Genomic DNA, 21,039 nt, shown 5'->3' with positions numbered 1-21,039 from the left:
GGGGTGGAAAATGTGCTGCAATCACCTCCTAGCTGGACCCTAAACTGGAGCCCCAGATGCTGCCTTCCCTAGCCCTGGGCAGGTACCACCCTGCACTGACTATTCCACATCTTCCCTAGGGAGCGCCTGGTCCACGAATTAGACACGACGGGGGAACTCTTGGTGGACCTGGGGTCAGATCAGACGTCCTGCCACAATCCATTCAATGGTGGCTATTATCCCGTGCAGCTTGGCTTTTCAGAGGCCCAGAGCCTCATGGCCTCTGATCCTGCCACATTCAAGGGCCTGGTCCAGGAAAGGTGATGCAGGTCACAGGGCTGCTCGGGGTGTGAGGCAGGAGGTGGGGTGCACACTAAGAAGATTTTTTGGACCGGGCAGCTGTGGCCTCTGCATGGTTCTCCAGTGGCCAGTTGTGTGGCCTTGGGCAAGACCCTTAACGTCTCTGAGACTCTGTCTCCTCCTCTGTCAGAGGAGATGGAAGTCCTCAGAGCTGGCTGAGCTCCATGGGTGGGGTTAGGGGTGACAGTGATGGGGCAAGGAGGGCCCCATTCTCAGAGTCTCACCAGTGAACAGAGCTGACAGCTGACTGCTGGCCTGTTGCAGCCTGAGGAGGCAAGTCTCGGCCATCAACAGGCTGGCCAAGGAGAACTTCTTCTTTTGGGACTATGGCAACGCCTTCCTCTTGGAGGCCCAGAGAGCAGGTGAGAAGAGGGAGGCTTGATGAGGGGGGGCCCATCCTCCCCGGGCTGGGAGAAGCTGAGATGCTGACATTGGGCACACTCCCCTCCCTCCAGCCAGGGGTGGCCCAGCAGAGGTGATGGCATACAAGTTTCACTGTACTCCTGCCCAGACCTCTGGAAGCTGGTCTTGCCAGCTTGACCTCTCTGGTTTCAGTTTCTCCATTTGCTTTAAAAATGTAAAGTGCCATAAAGAGAATGGTTATGATGCTTGGGTATGACCTCCAGTGCAAAAAAGTGCAGCTTTACTTTTCTGTGAAAGAAACTTCTTTCTATAAAACTGGTGATTCATTCATGGATTGTAAAGTTCAGAAGGTACGAAAGATATTCAGTGGAAAGTCTCCCTCCCAGCCCTGTCTCTGGTACCAGCTCTCTTCTCTCCCACTCAGAGTCTGCAGGCTTTGGGGTGCCTGTCTGGACATGGATGAGGCAGACACGGGCACGTGTACACACTGCCCCCACACACCATGAGCCTATCTCCTCCAACCATTGCTGTACTTGCTGTCTCTTCTTCTACCTGAAAAGAGACCTGGCAAGGCTTCCCTATCTGGGCAGAGTACCTTTGAAGTCTTTGCCTGGGCTCTTTGTTTAAATTGCCATCTGGATGGCAGTGTATGTCCTTACCTTGAGGTCGGGACTGCCAGTCCTTGGCTTCTCCAGGTGACTCTGTGGCTGCTCTGTCCACAGGAGCTGACGTAGAGAAGAAAGGTGCCAAAAGGACTGAGTTCCGCTACCCCTCATATGTCCAACATATTATGGGGTAAGTGATGGGGCACCTTCCAGTATCTGGGTCCTGAACATTCAGGTTGGAAAAGCCCCTGCTCTGACCACTGTTGAGGCCCCAGAGTGGCCACCACACTGAGTCACGGGATTCCATCACAAAATGCAGATGAAGAGGAACTGAAGCCATGAGAGACCTTGTGCAGGGCCTCAGTGAGAGGACAGGGAGACTACAGGAGGCTTCTTCTGCAGGAGCTGAGATCACTTCCTGGTGAACCCCCAACCTCTGCTACCCACAACCCTAAATGCTGTGTCTGAAGCTGCCTGTCCCATGGCCATGGCCTTGGACCTGAGTGGGCGGCTCATGGCTTGATCCATGGGGGCCAAGACCTGCTGTCCCCTAAAGAGCTTGTACCTACCTAGCTATGCAGGGGAGGTCCGGGAAGGCCAATGGCCCAGGACAAGTAGGGAGGAGCAGGAGGTACCAAAAGGGAGACTGGCTGAGGGTAGAGGCTTGGAGGCCAAGACCAGAAGTTGGACTTAAACAACACAGGAACAGGGGAGGGGAGGACACAGGATGCTTTTGGAAGATTCTCAGCCCTTGGTGTGGCAAGATGGGACCAGAGAGGCAGGGAAGCAAGAAGGCAACTGTCTCCATCTCAGGTTCACTGTAGATGGGAGCAGAGCCAGAGTGGGCTGGGCCACAAACCACAGTACAGGGGTCTCCCTGGGGAGAGAGGCAAGAGGGTAGCCCACAGGGAGTTGGGTGAATGTGGGAGCTTGGGGTGGGGGTGCCTCAGGCCACTGCCTCCCTCTGCCTGGAGGTCACATGGAAAGGTCAGTTCACTTAAGGCAAATTTGGCCAAGTCCACACATTTACTATTTCTCTCAACTATTTAGTTTTCATTGACTGATATTCAGTTTGTCTGTAACAGCAGTTTAAGGAATGTACACTTGTCTGTGTCCCAGCTCCCTGCCTCTGCAGCTAGAGATGGTACACTTCTGAGAGAGGAGACAGAGAGCTGGAAGGAGGGAGAACACTGAGGGGACAGAGGAAAACTGAGGGAGAGAGAGAGGGAGAACAGTAGAGGGAAGGGGTGTAGGACTCAGGGGAGCAGGTGAAGGGGAGGGAGGGGGATTGAGAGGGAGGGACTTAAAGGGAGGGGGCTGAAGGGCAGGGCTTAGAGTGTGAGGGGCTGGAGGGAGAGGGAGGGGAACTGAGGGGGAGTAGGCCAAGGAGGAGGAGGGACTGTGAGGGGGTTTGAAAGGGAGGGGGGCTAGAGGAGGCAGAGTCTCTGAAACTTCCTCTCCAATTAGTGACTTAGAGGCTTCTAGTAATAATTCTGGACACTGAAGCCTCCACTTTACTACACGTGTCCACACACAATGTCCCCCAACACACACCTCAACTTGCACAGAGCCTTTATCCTGTCTCAGTTCTGGAATATATGCCAGCCTCCCCTCCTGGGATCGTGGTGACTCTGGCCCAGCCAGTGGGTGCAGACAGCTTGGGAAGCCCCAAGATAACAAGGTGTTTTGTCCTTGCAGGGACATATTCTCCCAGGGATTCGGGCCTTTCCGCTGGGTATGCACATCGGGGGACCCCCAGGACCTGGCAGTCACCGATCAGCTGGCCACATCTGTGCTGGAGGAGGCCATTGCTGGTGGAGGTGAGGCTGTTGGGTTGGAGATGCTCGAGGGCAAGTGGCCTCCAAAGTCTCCCATAGCAAGCCTGCCTGGCAGTGCAGGACAGCCCTCCACCCATACCCACCCCCTGCCTGGCCCTTGTGGGCAGAGGAGCATATGGTTTTGGGTTTGTGCCTGTTAACAGTGATTCTGATTCTTTGTGGCAGCCCTCTGTGCCCCCTCTGCACCTCCGGCCTTCCACATCTATCAGGCCCACTCTGCTTATTACAGGTCAGAGCCCCTCCAGTTGCTCTGTGGTTTCTCTGATACAGAACTTTGGTTCTGCCTTTCCACGTGGATGGGGGAGGTTGTTTAACCGCAGTCCCTTCTTGTGTAGTGGATTTGACATGTCATTTGTCATGTGGAGAAGAGAAGGCAGTTACTTTATGAAACTTCCTCAGCTGTCAAAGCTCCTACTCCAATTTCTCTGCAGCTTTTTTCTGTCCCAGTGGTTTTCTGTGTAGGTTGTTCAGCCTTTGCTGCTTGTTTTAAATCCCCAGGGGTCATTTTCACCCTGCTGTCCACATCTGTGTTCAGTGGGCTAGGGTGGGTCTCGGTTACAGGGGCGCAGAGCTGGAGAACCAGGCTGGGGTTGGGCGGGTCCACCTATTGGGAGGAGCCAGGTATGGGAGGCCTCATGGAGAAAGAAGGGGAAGCAGGGGCCTTCTCTTAGGAATCTGGTCAGAGGTGTCCTGAAGCTTCCAGGTATTAGCACAACTGCACAGCCCTCAGTAGGTGGCTGGTGTGTGTCCAACAACCAACCCTCCAAGAAGAAGTCCTGAGCTATTGCATCTGCTGATGGCCATAGTCTAAATGCTCTCAGGGTGGTTGATTTCAAGTGAGGCTCCACGCTGAGCAGTAGCAGTATTTCCACCCGGCAAATAACCTTGACAGCATATATCCTCCTAAAAGGTAGTAAATTAAGTGATGACTTGTGAGCATTACTTTCATTTTTAATAAAATTTTTAAAAGTATAAGTTCATTTAATTGAAATTTAACACTGTCTGTGTTAACCACTGGCTTACACAATTACTGAAGATTTAACAATCTGCTCTTATAAGTAGGTAGGAGCAGCTCCTGAACTCCATGGCAACTGCCCTCCTCTGCACACCACCCATACTTTAGCCAACTAGTCTGTCTTACTTGGATAGGCCAAGCTTCTTTCCACCTCAGGGCCTTTGCACTTGTTCTGTCTGCCTAGAACGCTGTTCCCTCAGATCTTCGTGTAGCTGGTAGGACATAGCTTCCTCAGAGCATCACTTCCTCAGAGAAGACTTTGGGCCCCCTGACCCACCGCCCTAGTGACTACCTCACCACAGTCTACAGCAGTCTTGTTCCCAGTACCTGGCATGGTACTCAATAAATGTTTGCTGAGGGAATAAATGTATCAGGCAGTGGGCTGCACATATCTGTGCATTAATTCACATGATCATTGGCACTGTCGGTTCTGAAAACCATTAGATGTCCTGGTATGGTACTGGGGGGCGGGACAGGGGTCTCCCTGACCCTGAGTCTGGGCTCCACTGATAAGTGAAGAACAGGTGCCTGTACCAAGCAGCCTGAGAGAGGGAGGGTCTGTGCCCCTCCTCGGGTTTGGGGCTCCTGGTACGACTGACACCTCACGCCTTCTCTCCCTGCAGTGAACCCAGCTGTGAAGCTACAGTATGTGGACAACATCCGCTGGATCCGGGAGGCCGCCAAGCATGAGCTGGTGAGGGCCTGGCCTGGGGAGGGCAGGGCGGGCCACTGGGTTGCCTGCCTGTCAGGTGGACAGGAGCCCCAAGAGGGTGCCAACACACTCCATGAGACTTCTTGGGTGGCAGGCCCACGGGCAGCAGCAGCTACTTCAGCCAGAGGATTGCTGGACAGAGAAGCCCAGGGCCTTTCAAAAGGAGGCCTGGAAGTGCGGCCGGATGGCTCAGTTGGTTAGAGCACGAGCTCTTAACAACAAGGTTGCCAGTTCAATTCTCATGTTCAGTTCCCGCATGGGATGGTGGGCTGTGCCTCCTGTAACTAAGATTGAAAACGGCGACTGGACTTGGGGCTGAGCTGCACCCTCCACAACTAGACTGAAGGACAACGACTTTACTTGGAGCTGATGGGCCTTGGAGAACCACACTGTTCCCCAATAAAAAAATTAAATTAAAAAAAGGTAACCTGGAGCTCTGGGCGGTGACCAGGGCCAGTCAGGTCGCTCTTCACCCAGTTGCTCCACAAATAGTTCTTGAGAAAGGTGGCCCCTGCAGGCCCTAGGAACCAGACCCCCTGGCTTCTCAGCTGTGTGACCTCAGGCAGGTGGCTCAGACTCTCTGAGCCTCCTGTCTTACCTGCACAGTAGAGATGCTGGTGATGGTGCGTGTACCTGGCTGTGGTGGTATGCTTGGCACAAGACCTCTGTGGCAGTCAGTGCATGACGCACTGCTAGGGCCAGGATTGAGCAAACAGTCTGCTTTGCCCTAGTTTCCTAGTTTCTGTGACTGTGAGTGTGCTCAGGTGAGTGTGAAAAAGAATCAGGGTGACACAGGGTGGGAACTACTCTATACAGACAGATCAGAAAGGTATCGCTGAGTAGCTGACTTGTGAGTTCAGGTTTAGGGTTGAGGAAGCAGCCACGTCAGGGGAGGCAGAGGGACCAGACAATGCTCAGGCCCTGAGGTGGCAGCAAGCTTAGTGTACCAAAGACAAATGAAAAGTGGGTATTTGGTTCATATGCCTTTGGCCACAGACCCCGATGACCAAATGCTTTCACTACGTCTAGACTAATGTGTCCTTGGCCTGGGAGCCAGGACCAGGAGGAGACTGGCCCCGCCTGCCTTGAGCAGTGCCCCCTTTCCTGTGCTTCTGTGATCCAACGACATCCATCCAAACTGCCACCTCCTTGCCCAGTGGTTTGCACATGTGTTTCAGGCACAAAATCCCTTGTGCCAGCAGAGGTCTCTGTGATCAGCCAGAGTCTGAGACGCCCAACGCTGTTAGCTGTTTATATTTTATTTATAGTATAGTTTTCCCAAAAAGGATTTGAGGCAGCTTGCGTGAGTAAAGTAAAGTCATTGTATAGAAAGCCACAAGAAAGGAAGAAGCACTCGGCTGGCCATCTACAAAGTGGCCAAGACTGAGCTCTGCATTTCAGGCTCATGGTCAGGTGCAAGGCTAGCCCATCACTGGTTCCTGCCACCTTTAACCCCCTTCCTGGACTGGTTGGCCAAGCAGCTGAGGGAAACACCTGCATCCTCTTTGGGGAATCCAGGGTTTCTCAGCCTCAGCACTATTGACATTTGGGGCCAGATAACTTTTATTCAATTGTGGTAAAATATGCATTAACACAAAATTCACCATTTCAACAATTTTTAAGGTACAACTCAGTGGCATGAAGCACATTCACATTGTTATGCAACCATCACCACCATCCATCTCCAGAACTATTTTTTTATCATCCTAAATTGTGCCCATTAAAAGAACAATTCCCCATTCCCTTCTCAGAGGTGCTGCGTCCTGGTGGTTGAGAGATGTTCAGCAGTGCCACCTACTGGCTGGGTGACTGTGGGCAGGTTGCTCAGCCTCTCTGGACTCCAGTTTCCTCATCTGTAGAATGGAGCCTACAACGAGGATAACAACATCTTCCATATAAAACTCACAAATGAGTGACTGTGTAAAGTTCTTGGAGTTGTGCCAGGCACAATTAAAAACTGCATTAGGTGCTGTTAATATTATAACCAGAAGGACTCGAGCAAGGTAATGCTCATAATAGGTAAATCCCTGGAGATGGGCAAGTCAGGGTCTCAGAGACCCCTCTAGGGGTTCACCTATAAGGTCACAGAGGGCCATCTGGGCACCCACACCACATGTGGACATGTAGGGGGTTGGTGTGGCTGCCTGGTGGGCTGGATGTGAGGGTTCGCCCCAGGCCCACAGACTCTAGGGCTACCACACACCTCGGGGGTCCTCCAGGACCTTCCTGGAAATGACCATTTAACTGCTGGTGGGATACATCACCTGAGTCTCACCTACGTATCACCAGGTAACTGACGTGCCTCCTCTCACCTTTCTCTCCACAGGTGGTAGGGTCCCAGGCAAGGATCCTGTATTCAGACCAGAAAGGCCGTGTGGCCATTGCTGTGGCCTTTAACCAAGCCATCGCCCAGGGGAAGATCAAGGTGACATGTGCTGTGCTGCTGGTGGGGCCTCCCTTAGGCTCCTCCCTGTTGCGCCAGCATTGCCCCGGGGCCCCAAGCTCTGTGTGTGTGTGTGAGTTGGGGGTCAGATAGCTGGGGACAGGGAATGATGGGGTCTGTCTGCCAGCCCCTGATCACTGCTGTGTGACTTTGGGCAAGTCCAGTGCTCTCTGTGAGCCTCAGTTTCCCTCCTGTAAAAGGAGAATCATGTTAACCTCAAAGCATGGGTGTGAGAATTAAATGAGTTGGCTTCCACACAAGTATTTCATACATCTTTGTTGAGTTAACTTTTTCAAACCATGACAAACTTCCCATTTTTCTTCGAGTCAGACTGGCCAACCTTGGAGGACGTGGAGCCCTAGGCACACTTGTTCAGAGGGGCTTATTGCGCCCCTCTGTTTTGTAGGCTCAAGCCACAGAGTTCTTGTGGCAGTCCTCTGGAAGCACCAGGAGTATTAATGATCAGACATGAAAAGAAAATCGAGGTAGATGAACGTGAAGGCCATCCCCATGGATGGTTCTGGGTGGCAGTAACAGCAATTTCAGCAGCCCTGGCCTTTCTCCGGGAGCACCACCAGAACGCACCACTGAGGGGTGCTTCCCAAAAGCCCACCATGCTCATGAGGAAAGTTGGCGCAGCTCAGCTCAACATCCCCCTGGGCACACTCACAGCCAAGGTGGGATTGGAGGTTGTAACTGAGAGCTAGGTGTTTTAATCATTCATTCATTCACTCATTCAACAATTGATTGAGCACCTCCCCTGTGCCAGGCTTGTTCTAAGCACTGGGGGTGATGTGGCAGAGAACAAGATAGACAGGGGCCCCACCTAGTTCTATTTACTAGTAAAGGGAAACTGACAGTGTACAACTAAAGGTGTAAATTTAGAGAGAATTTCAGATGGTAACGAACACTGTGAAGAAAATGAGGTGACAAGGTGAGGATTATGGGGTGGAGTGAGCAGTGACATTAGATAGGGTGGTCAGGACAGGCCTTTCTGAGTTGCTGGCATAAAACTGAGGCCTGAATATCCAGAAGGTGCCAGAATACATGGAGCAGGTGGTTCTAAGGCAAAGGTGGAGAGGAGGGAGCAAACTTGGCTTGTTTAAGGAAAGGAGAGGAGGTCCTCTTGACTCAGTGAAGTAGAAAGCTTTCCCTTTTGGCAGGCTACCTCCTCCTACATGGGGAGCCCATTAATTTCTGTGCCCACTGGGGAAGGCTGGGAAAATTGACACCCAGTGGTATTGCAGACTCAGGGACCAGGCTGCCTAATGGGAGAGTCCAGACTCTAGTATGTTGTGTGTGGGTTTAAACCCCAGCCTGCCCACTTACCAGCTCTGTGATATTAGACAAGTTTCTTATCTTCTCTGAGCCTCAGTTTTCCTTGCTATAAAATGGACATGATAACAGTCGTACCTACCAGGAAAGCATTGTTGAGAAGATTCAGCAAGGTAACAAATGCATAGCACTTGGGGGCTCCTGGGCATATAGAATGTGTCCAAATCAGCAGAAACTCTTAGTAGCTACAGGAAAACATCAAAAACACCTATACCTCCTCTTGCTAAAAGTCTGTTTTCCAGGGGGAGGGATCTGAAGGGCTTCTGGTATGGCCTGATCCAACTCTGCCCTCCACTGGACAACCGTGGTGGACTCTGTTGGCTGACATCTCATATCCTTGCACACTGCAGGCACCAGTGGTCCTGAGCCGAGACCACCATGATGTGAGTGGCACAGACAGTCCCTTTAGGGAGACCTCCAACATTTACGATGGCTCTGCCTTCTGTGCAGGTGAGGAAGACAAAAAAATTTAAAAACATATATTTTTTAATGTTGGATTTGGATTTTATTTAAAAACCAATTGATTCATTCATTCAGTCATGATGTTACAAAAAATGTGTTGGCATTTGAAAGACATGGAATAGGGTGACCAACCCAAGACAGGGAGTTGTGGGACATGGGATTTCTGTTTTTAAAATTGGGCCATTGCTAGTCAAACTGGAATAGTGGGATGCCCTAGACTTGGGTGTGCTTATGGCCCTGTCACCTGCTGAGTGATCTTCAGCAAGATGCTTCAAGTCCCTCAATCTCATTATCCTCATCTGTAAACTGGAAATAACAGTAGTTATAAGGTAGTACTTACCTCAAAGTGTTGTGAAGAATGAAATGAATGAACATACTTGCGGCATTACATCAGGGTCCCGTAGCCATTGTTCTATGAAGGTGAGCTGTTGCTGCTGCCATCACTGGTACTGCTACTACAAATTGTAATTATTATCACCACAGAGGCTGACAAGTTCTAGTCCTGGGTAACTTTCTCACTCCCAGAACCCCAGGGTTCCTTCCATTATGGATGGGATCCCAAGGCAAGGAGGTGGACTCTCGGAAACATCATCCACATCACTTTTTCCAAGGTCTATTTCATCTAAGTTATCAAATTTATGGGTATAGAGTTGTATTCCTTTATTATCTTTTTAATGTCTTTTTAATGTCACAGTTGTGATGTCCCCTCTGTCGTTCCTGATAGTCGTCATTTGTGTCTTCTTTCTTTTTTTATTGGTCAGTTTGGCTAGAAGTGTATCAATTTTATCGATCTTCTCAAAGAAGAAGCTTTTAGTTTAATTGATTCTTTTCGATTGCTTCTCTGCTTCCAAATTCATTGATTTTTTTTCTCTAATTTTTAGTATGTTCTTCCTTTTGCTTGTTTTGGGTTTAATTTGCTCTTCTTTCTGGAAGGTAGAGCTGAGGTTACTGATTTGAGACCTTTTTCTTTTCTAATATAGGTGTTTAATGCTATAAATTTATCTCTAAACACTGCTTTAGCTTCATCCTACAAATTTTTATATAATGTGTTTTCATTTTCACTTGTTCAAAATATTTTAAAATTTCCTTTGAAACTTCCTCTTTGGTCCAAGAGGTTATTTAGAAGTATATTTGTTTGTTTGTTTGCTTGTTTCTGTTTTGTTTTGTTTTAGAAGTATGTTTTTTCCATTTTCAAGCTTTGGAGGATTTTTCAAATATCTTTCTGGTAATTCCATTAGGGTCTGAGAACTTACTGTGTACTATTTCTGTTCTTTTAAATTTGTTAAGGACTTCATGGCCCAGAATGTGGTCTATTTTGGAGCTCTTGAGAAGGTATATTCTGCTGTTATTTGGTGAATTGTTCTTGAAATGTTAATTAGGTCAGCTTGGTTATAATGCTGTTCAAGTCACCTAAATTCTTACTGATTTTCTGCCTATTTGTTCTCTAGATTACTGAGAGAGGAGTGGTGAAGTCTCCAACTGTTTGTGGATTTTTCTATTTCTCCTTTAAGTTCTTATCCATTTTGTCTCATATATTTTTAAGCTATGTTGTAAGATGCACATTCATTTAGATTTTTAAATTCTTTTTGGAGAATTGACCTCTGTATCACTATGTAATGTCCCTCTTTATCCTTCATAATATTCCTGGTTCTGAAATTATCTGATATTAATATAGTTTATATTTGTATCCTATGGCCACTGTAATAATTTACCACAAACTTAGTGGCTTAAAACAACACAAATGTATTCTCCCAGAGTTCTGAAGATCAGAAGTGTAAAGTCAGTTTCAAAGGTGTTGGCTGGGCCATGATGTCTTAGGAGGTTCTAGGGGAGAATCTGTTTCCTGGCCTTTTCCAGCTTCTAGAGCTGCGTTTCTTGGATTTCTCGGCTCATGGCCCTTCCTAATCTTCACAGCCCAGCAACAAGAGAAAAGCATTCTGAGGATTCTCCCTGATCTCTGTGAACATGCAGTGGGGTTTTTGGAGTATAAGCCTGCCAGAGGGTGCAAAACCCCTTATATCTGTGTCCTAGGGGTTTCACATTCCAAGGGCTCATGCTTGTCCTCTAGCAATTTGTTAGACACTTGTAAGCTAACCAGGTTGGTTTCTGTTTCTCTGTGCAAGAGCCTGTTTCTCCCCAGATTTCCGGTTGGTTAGTTGCCCTGGGACCTCAGTTTTCGGATGGGGTCAAGAAAAGTCATTAATTTGTAGTTTGTTTACCCCCCTCCCCATTCCTTTTCTTTGTTTTACGGGTAGGAGTGATGCTCTTTGGCTTTCTACATCTCTAAGCTTAAATTGCTAGCACCTCCCTTTTAATTCTATTGTTCTTTCTGCTTCTGAGGTACTTTATCTGGCATCCAGTGCTAGAGAGCATAACTATAGGGAAGGATAATAATGGGTAAGTGGGCATTTGTCTGTTTCTCCTGCTTTTGCTCAGCTTTGCAAACATAAACGATGCTGTTTCTAGAGTCACCTGTCTCTAGTTCCCTATCTGTCCTTCAGGCCTAAGTGGTGCTGGCTCAGCCAGTGGGGCCTGTGGATGCCTACTTGTACACTGGCCAGAGCCTGGCCTGGTCCTGGCCCACCTCATTCAAGGAATGACATGTAGTGTCCTTTGTTTCCACAGATATGGCTGTGCAGAACTTCGTGGGCGATGCCTTTCGAGGAGCCACCTGGGTTGCTCTTCACAATGGTGGGGGCGTGGGCTGGTAAGAAGTTTTTGAGAACAGGATGGTGGGTGTGCAGGTTCCTGTGGAAGACACAGGGATCTCCTTGAGGGTCCGGGGCCCTGCCTCCCCGGGCTCCCTCTGCTGAGGGTTTTGCTGTAACATTTTCCTCATGTGAGCTGGAAGTTGGAAGGACAGAACACTGGGGAGGGCATAAGGAGTGTCTTACACAAGACACTCTCCTTTTGGGGTCTCACCTGTCACATAGGACACAAAGGCTGTAAGAACCAGAACTGCCCCTTTCATGTCAGTTTTCCTACTATGTTCACAGATGTTTTCTCAGGAATTCTCACAATACTGTCTTTTCATTCCACCCGATGTTCCCAGGGCAATGGGCTGGGAGGCAAGAGACCTGGGTTCTAGGCTCCCCTGAGTCCCTGGGTCCCTGGCTCACGGCTCTGTCCTGGTCATTCCTGTTTCCAGTCTGCACCATGAGGAAATTGGGGTCTCTGGGAGGGTCTCCTTCTGGCTGACATTGGCAGTTCCCATAAGATGTCCACTGTAATTCTGCACCCACTTCCAACATGGGGGGAGGGGAAGGTTCCACATCACCCAGCAATTTTCTCTGACATAAGCTAAGTGTCCTACAAGTCAATCAATTCTGACATTACCTACCTGGAGATAGTCAGATCTCACAGGTTATGGGTTTAGTCCCACAAGATTGTTCTCACCCCACTTCAGATGCCAATCTCAAGCCCAGGATGTTGCCTGCTTCTGACTGACTGGCTACAGATTGGAGGTTCCCACCACCCTCTCCTTGCGTTCTATTAATTTGCTAGAGCAGCTCACAGAACTCAGGAAACCCCTTTACTCGTTAGATTACTGATTCATTACAAAGGAGATTAAAGGATACGAATCAACAGTCACATGAAGAGATACATAGGGTGAGGTACCTCGACAAAGGAGCTCTGTCCTCGTGGAGTTTGGGGCCCAGTACCATGGCATGAGGAAGCATTCTGGTTTCCCAACCTGGAAGCTCTCTGAACTTCATCCTTGTGGGTTTTTATGGCAGCTCCATTACATAGACATGATTGATTAAATCATTAGCCATTAGTGATCAATTCAACCTCCAGCCCCTCTCCCCTCCCCAAGCTCTGGCAGTGGGACTGAAAGTTTCAACCCCCTACTCATGGTCAATTCCCCTGGCAAACAACCCATATTCTTGGGGTCCACAAGTTGCCTCATTAACATAACAAAGACATCTTTATCATTCTCAACACTTACGAATTCCAAGGGTTTTAGGAGTTCTGTGCTAGAAACAAAGAGATGGAGACCAAATTATTATAAATCACTATATCACATCTGCTGCTATGAATAGTGAATAACTAATACTTATTGCACGTGGACCACATGGCAAGCATTTGCTAGCCTCTTTGAATCCATTCTATCACCTAGTCTTAGAAGGAAAATACATTTTATGGATGAGGAAACTGAGGTACCCAGAGGTTAAGGAGCAGCACCTGTGCAGGGTCTGCCTCTAGGAGTCACCTGGGAAACTTCCCAGACCAACCTGGATTCCAGGCTACCCAGAGCAGCAGGGGGCGCTGCAGCTTCGGAGAGGAGGACAGCTCCCCAGGCCTGGCCCTCTATGAACTGACCTCCGAGCCTGTTTTGGCCAGCTCAAGCCTGGCCTTGCCCTCCAAAGCCAAGTCTTTCAGCATTCGAACTTCCCAGGGCATTCCGATAGGCTGGATTGGCCGAAATTCCGAGCTGCAGCTCAGTCAGGTGGCTCTAATTAATGGAAAATGTGACGAGAGTGTGTTTTCTTCCCTATATAAAAAACAGGACGAAAACAGTGCCTGGTTATTAAGTATCAGGTCTTTAGGCACTGGATTTGTTGAATGGGTTCTGGAAGTGAAGAGTGACTCTGGAGTGGGAGTAACTTGCTCAAGGACAGAGCTGGTGGTGGAGCCAGATCCGTCACCTCCCAGAATTCACTGATTACTGCCAACAAAGACAACAGAGGCCAAGAAGGGACAGGGAAGAGCAGCCAAGAGTCAACAACATGAGGTCTTGGGACAGGGGAGAACAGGGCCAGAATTCAGGCAGGACATTGCTCATTCTAACCCTTAGAGAGGGAATGCTCCCTGGAAGTTCCCAAGTTGCTCCCACCCCAAGGCTGCCCCCAGGCACTGTGGACAGGGATACAAGCTGGTCAGATGCTGACATCACCACCTTGTATACTGGCTGTTCTTAAGGACTTTTTAGGGAAAATGCCTCAAATTCACATTGGAATCCATCAGACTCACACATACATAATTTAATCTGTCAGATATCCCTGCAAAGCTTACTGCAAAAATTTGCAGGAAAAAAATCTGTCCCATGATTATTCCTACTTCAAGAGGAAACCACTTCCAACTCCAACTTTATTTTTTTCTTTTTTGTACAGAAATCTATATTTCTAAGTTATAAGTTTATACTGCTATTTCTTGATTTACTTTTAGTTTTGTGAATTGTTTATTGGCTCCCTGTTTTGGAGCACTTATTTCCCCAATGATCAACATCAGCTGTGTGTCCTCGGAGCCCCTGTTTCTGATTGCTCCTTTGGTGTCGGTCCTTGTGTTGTCTGTCTAGCTGCCCTTGCTGTCTGTCTGCTTATGTTTAGAGAGGGCACTAACAGTCAGTCTGCGACCCTGTATGCTCAGTCACCTTTGGACCATGGGCTGCTGAACAGGAGAGGTCAGAGAGTCTCTGGTCTTTGGCTGGTTGGTCCTTGTAGGGTTGGTGCAGTCAGTTCTAGGAGCAGGTGGGAGGGACAGAGCCTCATTGTAGGGTGTTGAGACTTCTTCTCAGTCCCTGTGTTTCCATGTTTGCTCTCTCAACTACCTGTGTGCCTCCTTGTCCTCACACCCAAGTCCAGCCTCAGGGCACATGTCTTTGAAGAACATGTATTTATGTATTTGATCCACCATCTTTATCCAGATTCTGACATATTTTCCTCTTAGAGTGCATCTCAAACTTGAATGTGCACAGGAATACCTGGGGAGCTTGTCAAAATGGAGATTCTGACTGGGCAGGTCTGGAGTGGGGGAGATTCAGCATTTCTAACCAGCTCCAGTAATGCTGCTTCTGCTGGCTCAGGGACCACTCTGAGTAGCCAGAGCATTGAGGGTTCCTGCTATATGAGCACATAGACCTCCTTCACTTCTCCTACCCCCAGTGCAGCAGGGAGCATCTTCATATGTACAATTTTATAGTACAATTAAGAGCATGGATTCTGAAATCAATCTGTCTGCATAAGTTAAGCTGTTGAGCTTTGTTTCTCATTGACAGAATGGTCATAATAATAGCAACTGCTTTGTTAGGCTAGTGGTGAAGATTAAATGGGTTAATAATAGCTAAGGCTTGTGTAATACATAATATGTGTGAGGACTTCTAAGAAATTTGTGTGTTTACCTAATCTCCACAACAGTCCCACCTAAGAAATAGGTACTGAAACGAGAGGCCAAATGAGTCCGGGGCTCATGCTGCCTGCACCACTCAGCCAATAGAGCAACACAGGAATTGGGTCACAGAATAAATAAGCGTTTATTATCAGAGCACTGGGGGTCTGAGAAGGCAGCAGGTTAACACCTCCAAACACTGCCTTCACATTCTCAGACCAGTCTGGGATATTTAAGGGAAAATCTGGGCATTCCTCCGGAGGCTACGTGATGATTCCGGGAGTCTGCATGGAGTCTCCCCTCTGGCAATGTGGCTCTCCAATGTGGTCATCATCCCAGGAGCAGTGATGATAGTAACCTAGAAACAATGCTAGGCCAGAAAGATTGTAATCGGCAAGCACGTGGGCATCGTGACTAGTAAGCAAGCATACATTTCAGGGTAATTTATCTAAAGCAGGGAACTGGGACGTCCTAAAGCAGGGGACATCCTAAGATCAGGAACTGGGACAGAAGACATTCCAAGCTCAAACCACAGGGAGGGGGGTGATCAATTTTTAAGTTTTAGGGCAGGGAGAGGCGAGGCCAGGGACATTGCAAGCCCTCTTTTGTGGGGTTCCCAACCAGGCTCTGCTTCAGTACTACCCAGCATAAATAAGTAATTTTGCCCAGGTGTAACAGCAAGCTGGGATTGCAGGAATCCTGGGCTGAATGTATGTGCCAACCCACCATAAGTCTCTTGTAAAGGAGCCATAACAGGGCCCAGCATATGGCATACCTCCCTTAAATGTTAACCTCTATCATTTGCACGCTGTTTGTGATCTCAGGTTCAAAAAAGGTGGGTGTTTTAAACTTTGACAGCTACCACCAAATTTCCTGATATAAAAATTCTTGTTTGCATAACCTCATCAACACTAAATGTGATCACTCACTGAATGTTGACATGGGATTTACCAGGCGAGTGGGCAAAAAGTAACAAATTGTTTTGATTTAAATTGCTCACTCCCAAGTTTTTGTTTTTGAGTTGTGTGCTTTTTCTTATAGATTTGCAGGCATTCTCGATCTGTTCTAGATATTAGATGGATTTTTTGGATGCATGTCACTTGTCTTTGAACTTTGTTTAAAGCATCTGTGCTGGCTGGGTTCTCCAGGAGGCAGGTGCGGAGGTGGAGTTGGGAGTGTGCAAAAGGTTTGCTGGGGACAACTGCCTGAGAAAGGAAGAGCTGGGGAATGTGGACAGGAGACAGAGTGATTGAGCGGAGGAGCCCTCAGTCTCTATGCATTTTTGACAGTCTTGTTGCCCAGCAGGAAACTCTGGAGCCTAGATGGCCGCTGGAGGAACTGCTTTGGGCAGAAATGGGCAGGCCCCATCATGGCATCACTTAGTCTCTGCCCCAAGTAAGGCCCTAAGCAGCTATTGCTAGGGACTGTGAGTGAACCACCCTCCCCACAGCCACACTTTCTGGGAGGGGCACCAGGGCAGGGCCCCTCTCCTCACAGGGGAGTTTTACATCTTTATCCAATGACTTTTCTGTTCTGGTTCTCTGGCTTTTAAATACCTCCCCAACTCCCAAATTTAAAAACAAACAAAAAACCATGCTCCTACACTTTCTTTATTCATTTGGTAATTTTTAAATATTTCCTTGTTTAGCATATCTGGCCTTTGTTTTCCTTTTTTTTTTACTTTTTAATTTTATTGGGGAGTATTGGGGGCAGTGTGTTTCTACAGGGCCCATCAGCTCCGAGTAGTTGTCCTTCAATCTAGTTGTCCTTCAATCTGGTTGTTCTTCAATCTAGGGCACAGCTCAGTTCCAAGTCCAGTCACCGTTTTCAATCTTTAGTTGTTGAGAGCTCACGTTCTAACAAACTGAGCCATCCGGCAGACCCTCCGAAAGCTCTGCAGCAGCTCGTTGTCTTCAATCTAGTTGTCGAGGGTGCAGCTCACTGGCCCATGTGGAAATCGAACCGGCAACCCTGTAGTTCAGAGCTTGTGCTCTAACCAACTGAGCCATCCGGCCGCCTCGCCTTTGTTTTTTTTTTTTTTATGTGTGATATAAGGTTGTACTTTTATGTTTTTCTCAAAGGGCTAGTTGTCCCAACACTGCTTGTAACCCCAAATGCTGCATTGATAGCAATGCTGCCTTTAGCACCCCATCTTTCTGGGCTCAGCATGCTCAGGGCTCCTCTATGGTCAGGGTTTGCAAAAGTCACCTGGAGCTCAGCAGCTTTGGTCTCTGACCATCTGGGCTTCAGGATCCCAAAATGAAAGACGTAGCTTTAATCTCAAAAAGACCTCTTTGGTTGAAGGTCTCATGGGAGGTCCTCACTTGGAGACTTTGGCTGTTGCCTGCTTTCTACTCTGATAACCAGCATCAACCTCTGACAGGTGAATGGTGATGTCTTCAAATCTAGTCAGAGCATTCTCCACCCTAGCAACTGGTGGGAGATGTGACAGGAGTCTGCTTACAGACGCAGGGCCACCCAGGTGCAGGCTGGCATCAACACCGGGCTGAGGGCCAGGCAGAGGAAGCTTCTGTGCCGAGAATGGGGAATATTCGTGGCTCCCAGGGCAGAAGTCTACTCACCTTCTTGATGGGAACTGACTGAAATTGTCAGTATGGTCCAGGCTGGGCAGAGAAGGAGGTAAGGCCACAGAGGCCTGAAGGATGTGAGGCTAGAGAAACTAGATGCACTTTCCAGGTGTGGGAAGGAGAAAGAGCAAATTTGCTGGCAGTGAGTACTGAAAGGGCAGATGCTGTGGTCCCAAGATCTGTGTTTAGCAGTAAAGCCCTGGCAGGTGCTGACAAGATCCAGGGTGTTTCCTGTGTGTGTAAACAAAGGGGACAACTGAAGTATAGTAATGCGAGCTGAGGAGGAACTTTGGCTGGGTCCAGCAGCCCTTGATAAGGACATCGCGGGTGAAGGTGGAAGTCTAGGAGTGCCGGGAAGGAGAGGGTCCGCAGGCTGATGGAGAGAAACCTTAAGGCAAGTGTGTGAAAAGTGGAATAGCATTAACATATTCAAGTAAAATTCAAATGGCATCTATTAAACAAATGAACACAAGAGAGAACATATCAGATATTGCAGAGAGAACATATAATATCTGTGAGAGAAGGTGGTCAAAACAGTACTCAGAGAAATGCATTAATTAGAAAATAAATGCTGAAAATAAAGGAACTCAGCCTTCAAATCAAGTAATCAGGACCCCAAAATACACCTAACGCAAGCAGAAAGAAGGGGTAAGGAAGATGAGAGCATAAAGAGAAAATCGGGAAGAATGAAATTGAATTGAGTGATACAAGAGACCCCCACAGAATCGTACCTTTACAGGAAGCACTCAGAACCACAAGAGAAGGAGGTCATGTCACATTCTGGTGGTCAGGCTTCAAGCAAAGCGTGACACAGGAGTGGGTCCTGAAGGTGGGCTCAGGATCCATGGGTTCAAGCACAGAGGCACAAGTGGGCAGTGCAGAACTGTGAGGCTCCTGCATCCCTAGGCTGTTAAGAGGACCTAGGACATATCCTCAAACAACGCTTTTAGAACATTCAAAACTCGTGTGCATTTCTGTCTGCTTTGTGCAAGGTCAGGACCCAGGAGGAATGACCTGGAAACTCTTTTGCCTCTTGCAGGGGTGAGGTAATCAATGGGGGTTTTGGCCTCATGCTGGATGGGACCCAGGAGGCCGAGCAGAAGGCCAAGATGATGCTCAGTTGGGACGTCTCCAATGGAGTAAGTCACCCCAAGCCTCTCCTCTGCCTTCTCTCTCCATTGGTGGCTCTGCCCCCTCCGACTGCAGACCTGAGCCAGAATTCTGCCCCCTTTACCTCAGAAATGGTCAGGACCCTGTCCTGCCTTCCTGCTCATTTGTGTCTCTTCTCATCAGCTGCCCACATCTCTCTCGGGCTGTTTCCAGAGGCTCCTTTGCATCGCCTGGCCTCTGGCCTTACCCTCCAGTTCAGCCTTTGTCCACACAGAGTGCTCCTGGTGTCTGACCCTGCCCTCCCAGTGCAGCACCCCCATTGCTATTGCAGAGAGGCCTTCTTTTAAACCCTTGTCTTTCTACCATCTTTGAGGTAGGCCAGAGAGTGTAGGACCTAAGCTAGAACAGCCTCCAGCCGTGTGGCTAAGATCAGCTTTGCTGTGATCTAGAATGGGCATTCCGGGGAGTGTTTGTGTGGGAGGGGTGTCGGGGGGGGCTCCATCCTCTCCGGAACCACATCATAGGCATCCAAGAAGGGGGAACAAAAAGAAAGTCAGATGGTAATGGGGAAGGGTATGTGCATCTGTGAGTGAAATGAAAACCCAGAGAGTTTGACGTTGAGTGGCCCAAGGGGTGAATGTGACAGTGAAGGTGGAGGGGTTTCCTGGAGGACCTGACTTCCCTGGAGCCCCCAGCAGAGGGGGAGTCTTCATCCAGAACGCAGTGAAGCAATGAGCAGATGGGCTGGGGGAGACATGGGGGGACATGTGGACAGGGATTGGCAAGAATGGCAGCACAGAGGCTGGGGAGGTGCCGTGATCTGGGGAGCCCTGATGACAGAGATGGAGAGAAAGAAGTGGACCAGAGAAAGATTTTAAGGCAGAGCCAAGGTGGATGTGCATTCTATGAGGCCAGAGAGAAGGGGTGCTGAGGATGAATCCTGGGTGCCTGGCCTGTGCCCTTGCATGGAGTGGGGAGACTGGGCAGAAGGATGACCAGTTTCAGACCAGAGAGGCAAGTAGAAGTCCAGCCAAGAGAGAAGGAGGTCTGAGCCAGGGGTAGGGCCAGGACAAATACAAAGGACTGCAGATCCCACTGATAGCACAGAGGGTCCTTGGTGTGGAGGAGGACAGGGGGTTTGGGCCCAGCCCTAGTCTGTTCAGAATGTCTTATTGGGAACCCGGTGATGTTGGCACCAACTGCTGTACCACCCTCTCCACACCCACCGGCAGGTGGCCCGTCGCTGTTGGTCTGGGAACCGGAAGGCCTATGAGATCATCTGCCAGACGATGCAGGAGAACAAGGGTTTGGTGGTGACACTCCCACACGAGGTGGCAGATGAGCACATGCTCCAGCAGGCCTTGTGGCCACAGGCGGGAGTGTAAGAGCCAGCTGTGGCCCCTTATGCTCCTTGGTCCCTGATCTTACCCTCACAGCCACAGCCTTCCACTGCACACCTTCTCCTGGAGCAGGAGCTCTACACGCACACCCTCATTTGGCCTCACCACACCCTGGCGGGTGTGCCACTGCTGTCCCCATTTCACAAATGAGCCAGCTGAGGCACACAGAGGTGAAGCCATTTCTTCATGACCATGCTGCTCCCCTGGGAACCTGGGAGAGCAGGGAGAGCTTGTTTAGGGCTGCATCCTCAAGCTTGCCAGGGATTAGACTCCAGGAGATTTGGAGGTGGGTGTGCTGTGAATACTGGGTGGGCTGGTCATCAACCAAGTCCATTCTAAGCCTCTTGCCCTTCCTTCTCCTACCAAGGGTGTAGGCTTTCTTTTATGGCCAGGTTTTTATTAATCACTCTGCCTCCTGTTCACCTTCCAGCCATCCACAAAACTCTCTTTCCATCTGCACCCCTGTTCATTTGTCTGTTCAGGTACTTTCTGTACCTCTGTGTCCCCACCTCTGGGCACAAAGGAAAACTGACCAGACCCTGGGCTTGGAGGAATCCAGGGAGGAAGACAGGAAAATAAAGTGTGGACAGAAAGGGGGACACGTATTAAACCTGACATGCTCAGGAGCCTGAAAATACCCACATAAGATGGCGTGAGCATAAAAAAAAATTCATAACTAAGAGGGCCATGGCGGGAAGTCATATCTTTAGACAAAAGCTTC

General features: G+C 49.0%; 1 protein-coding gene across 2 annotated transcripts in view; it reads left to right on the top strand.

Moving 5' to 3' along the window:
* The window catches only part of UROC1 (urocanate hydratase 1), a 40,799-nt gene extending 19,900 nt beyond the window's left edge, over positions 1 to 20,899 (top strand). The window contains exons 11-20 of one of the 2 annotated variants that reach the window (XM_019719522.2): positions 120 to 299; positions 604 to 701; positions 1,425 to 1,497; positions 3,006 to 3,127; positions 4,784 to 4,854; positions 7,199 to 7,297; positions 9,001 to 9,100; positions 11,738 to 11,819; positions 18,848 to 18,947; positions 20,151 to 20,899. In XM_019719522.2, coding sequence (XP_019575081.2) covers positions 120 to 299; positions 604 to 701; positions 1,425 to 1,497; positions 3,006 to 3,127; positions 4,784 to 4,854; positions 7,199 to 7,297; positions 9,001 to 9,100; positions 11,738 to 11,819; positions 18,848 to 18,947; positions 20,151 to 20,303 — 1,078 coding nt within the window. In that variant the 3' untranslated portion in view covers positions 20,304 to 20,899. The remainder of the gene's footprint in view (positions 1 to 119; positions 300 to 603; positions 702 to 1,424; positions 1,498 to 3,005; positions 3,128 to 4,783; positions 4,855 to 7,198; positions 7,298 to 9,000; positions 9,101 to 11,737; positions 11,820 to 18,847; positions 18,948 to 20,150) is intronic. The other variant, XM_019719523.2, reaches the window with a different exon arrangement.
* The last annotated feature ends 140 nt before the right edge of the window (positions 20,900 to 21,039 follow it).

This window comes from Rhinolophus sinicus, linkage group LG09 (assembly GCF_036562045.2).
Source record: "Rhinolophus sinicus isolate RSC01 linkage group LG09, ASM3656204v1, whole genome shotgun sequence".
NCBI classification, from domain to species: Eukaryota; Metazoa; Chordata; class Mammalia; order Chiroptera; family Rhinolophidae; genus Rhinolophus; species Rhinolophus sinicus.
The sequence above is the reverse complement of the archived record's forward strand: the minus strand, read 5'-3'. Positions and strand labels throughout refer to the sequence as shown.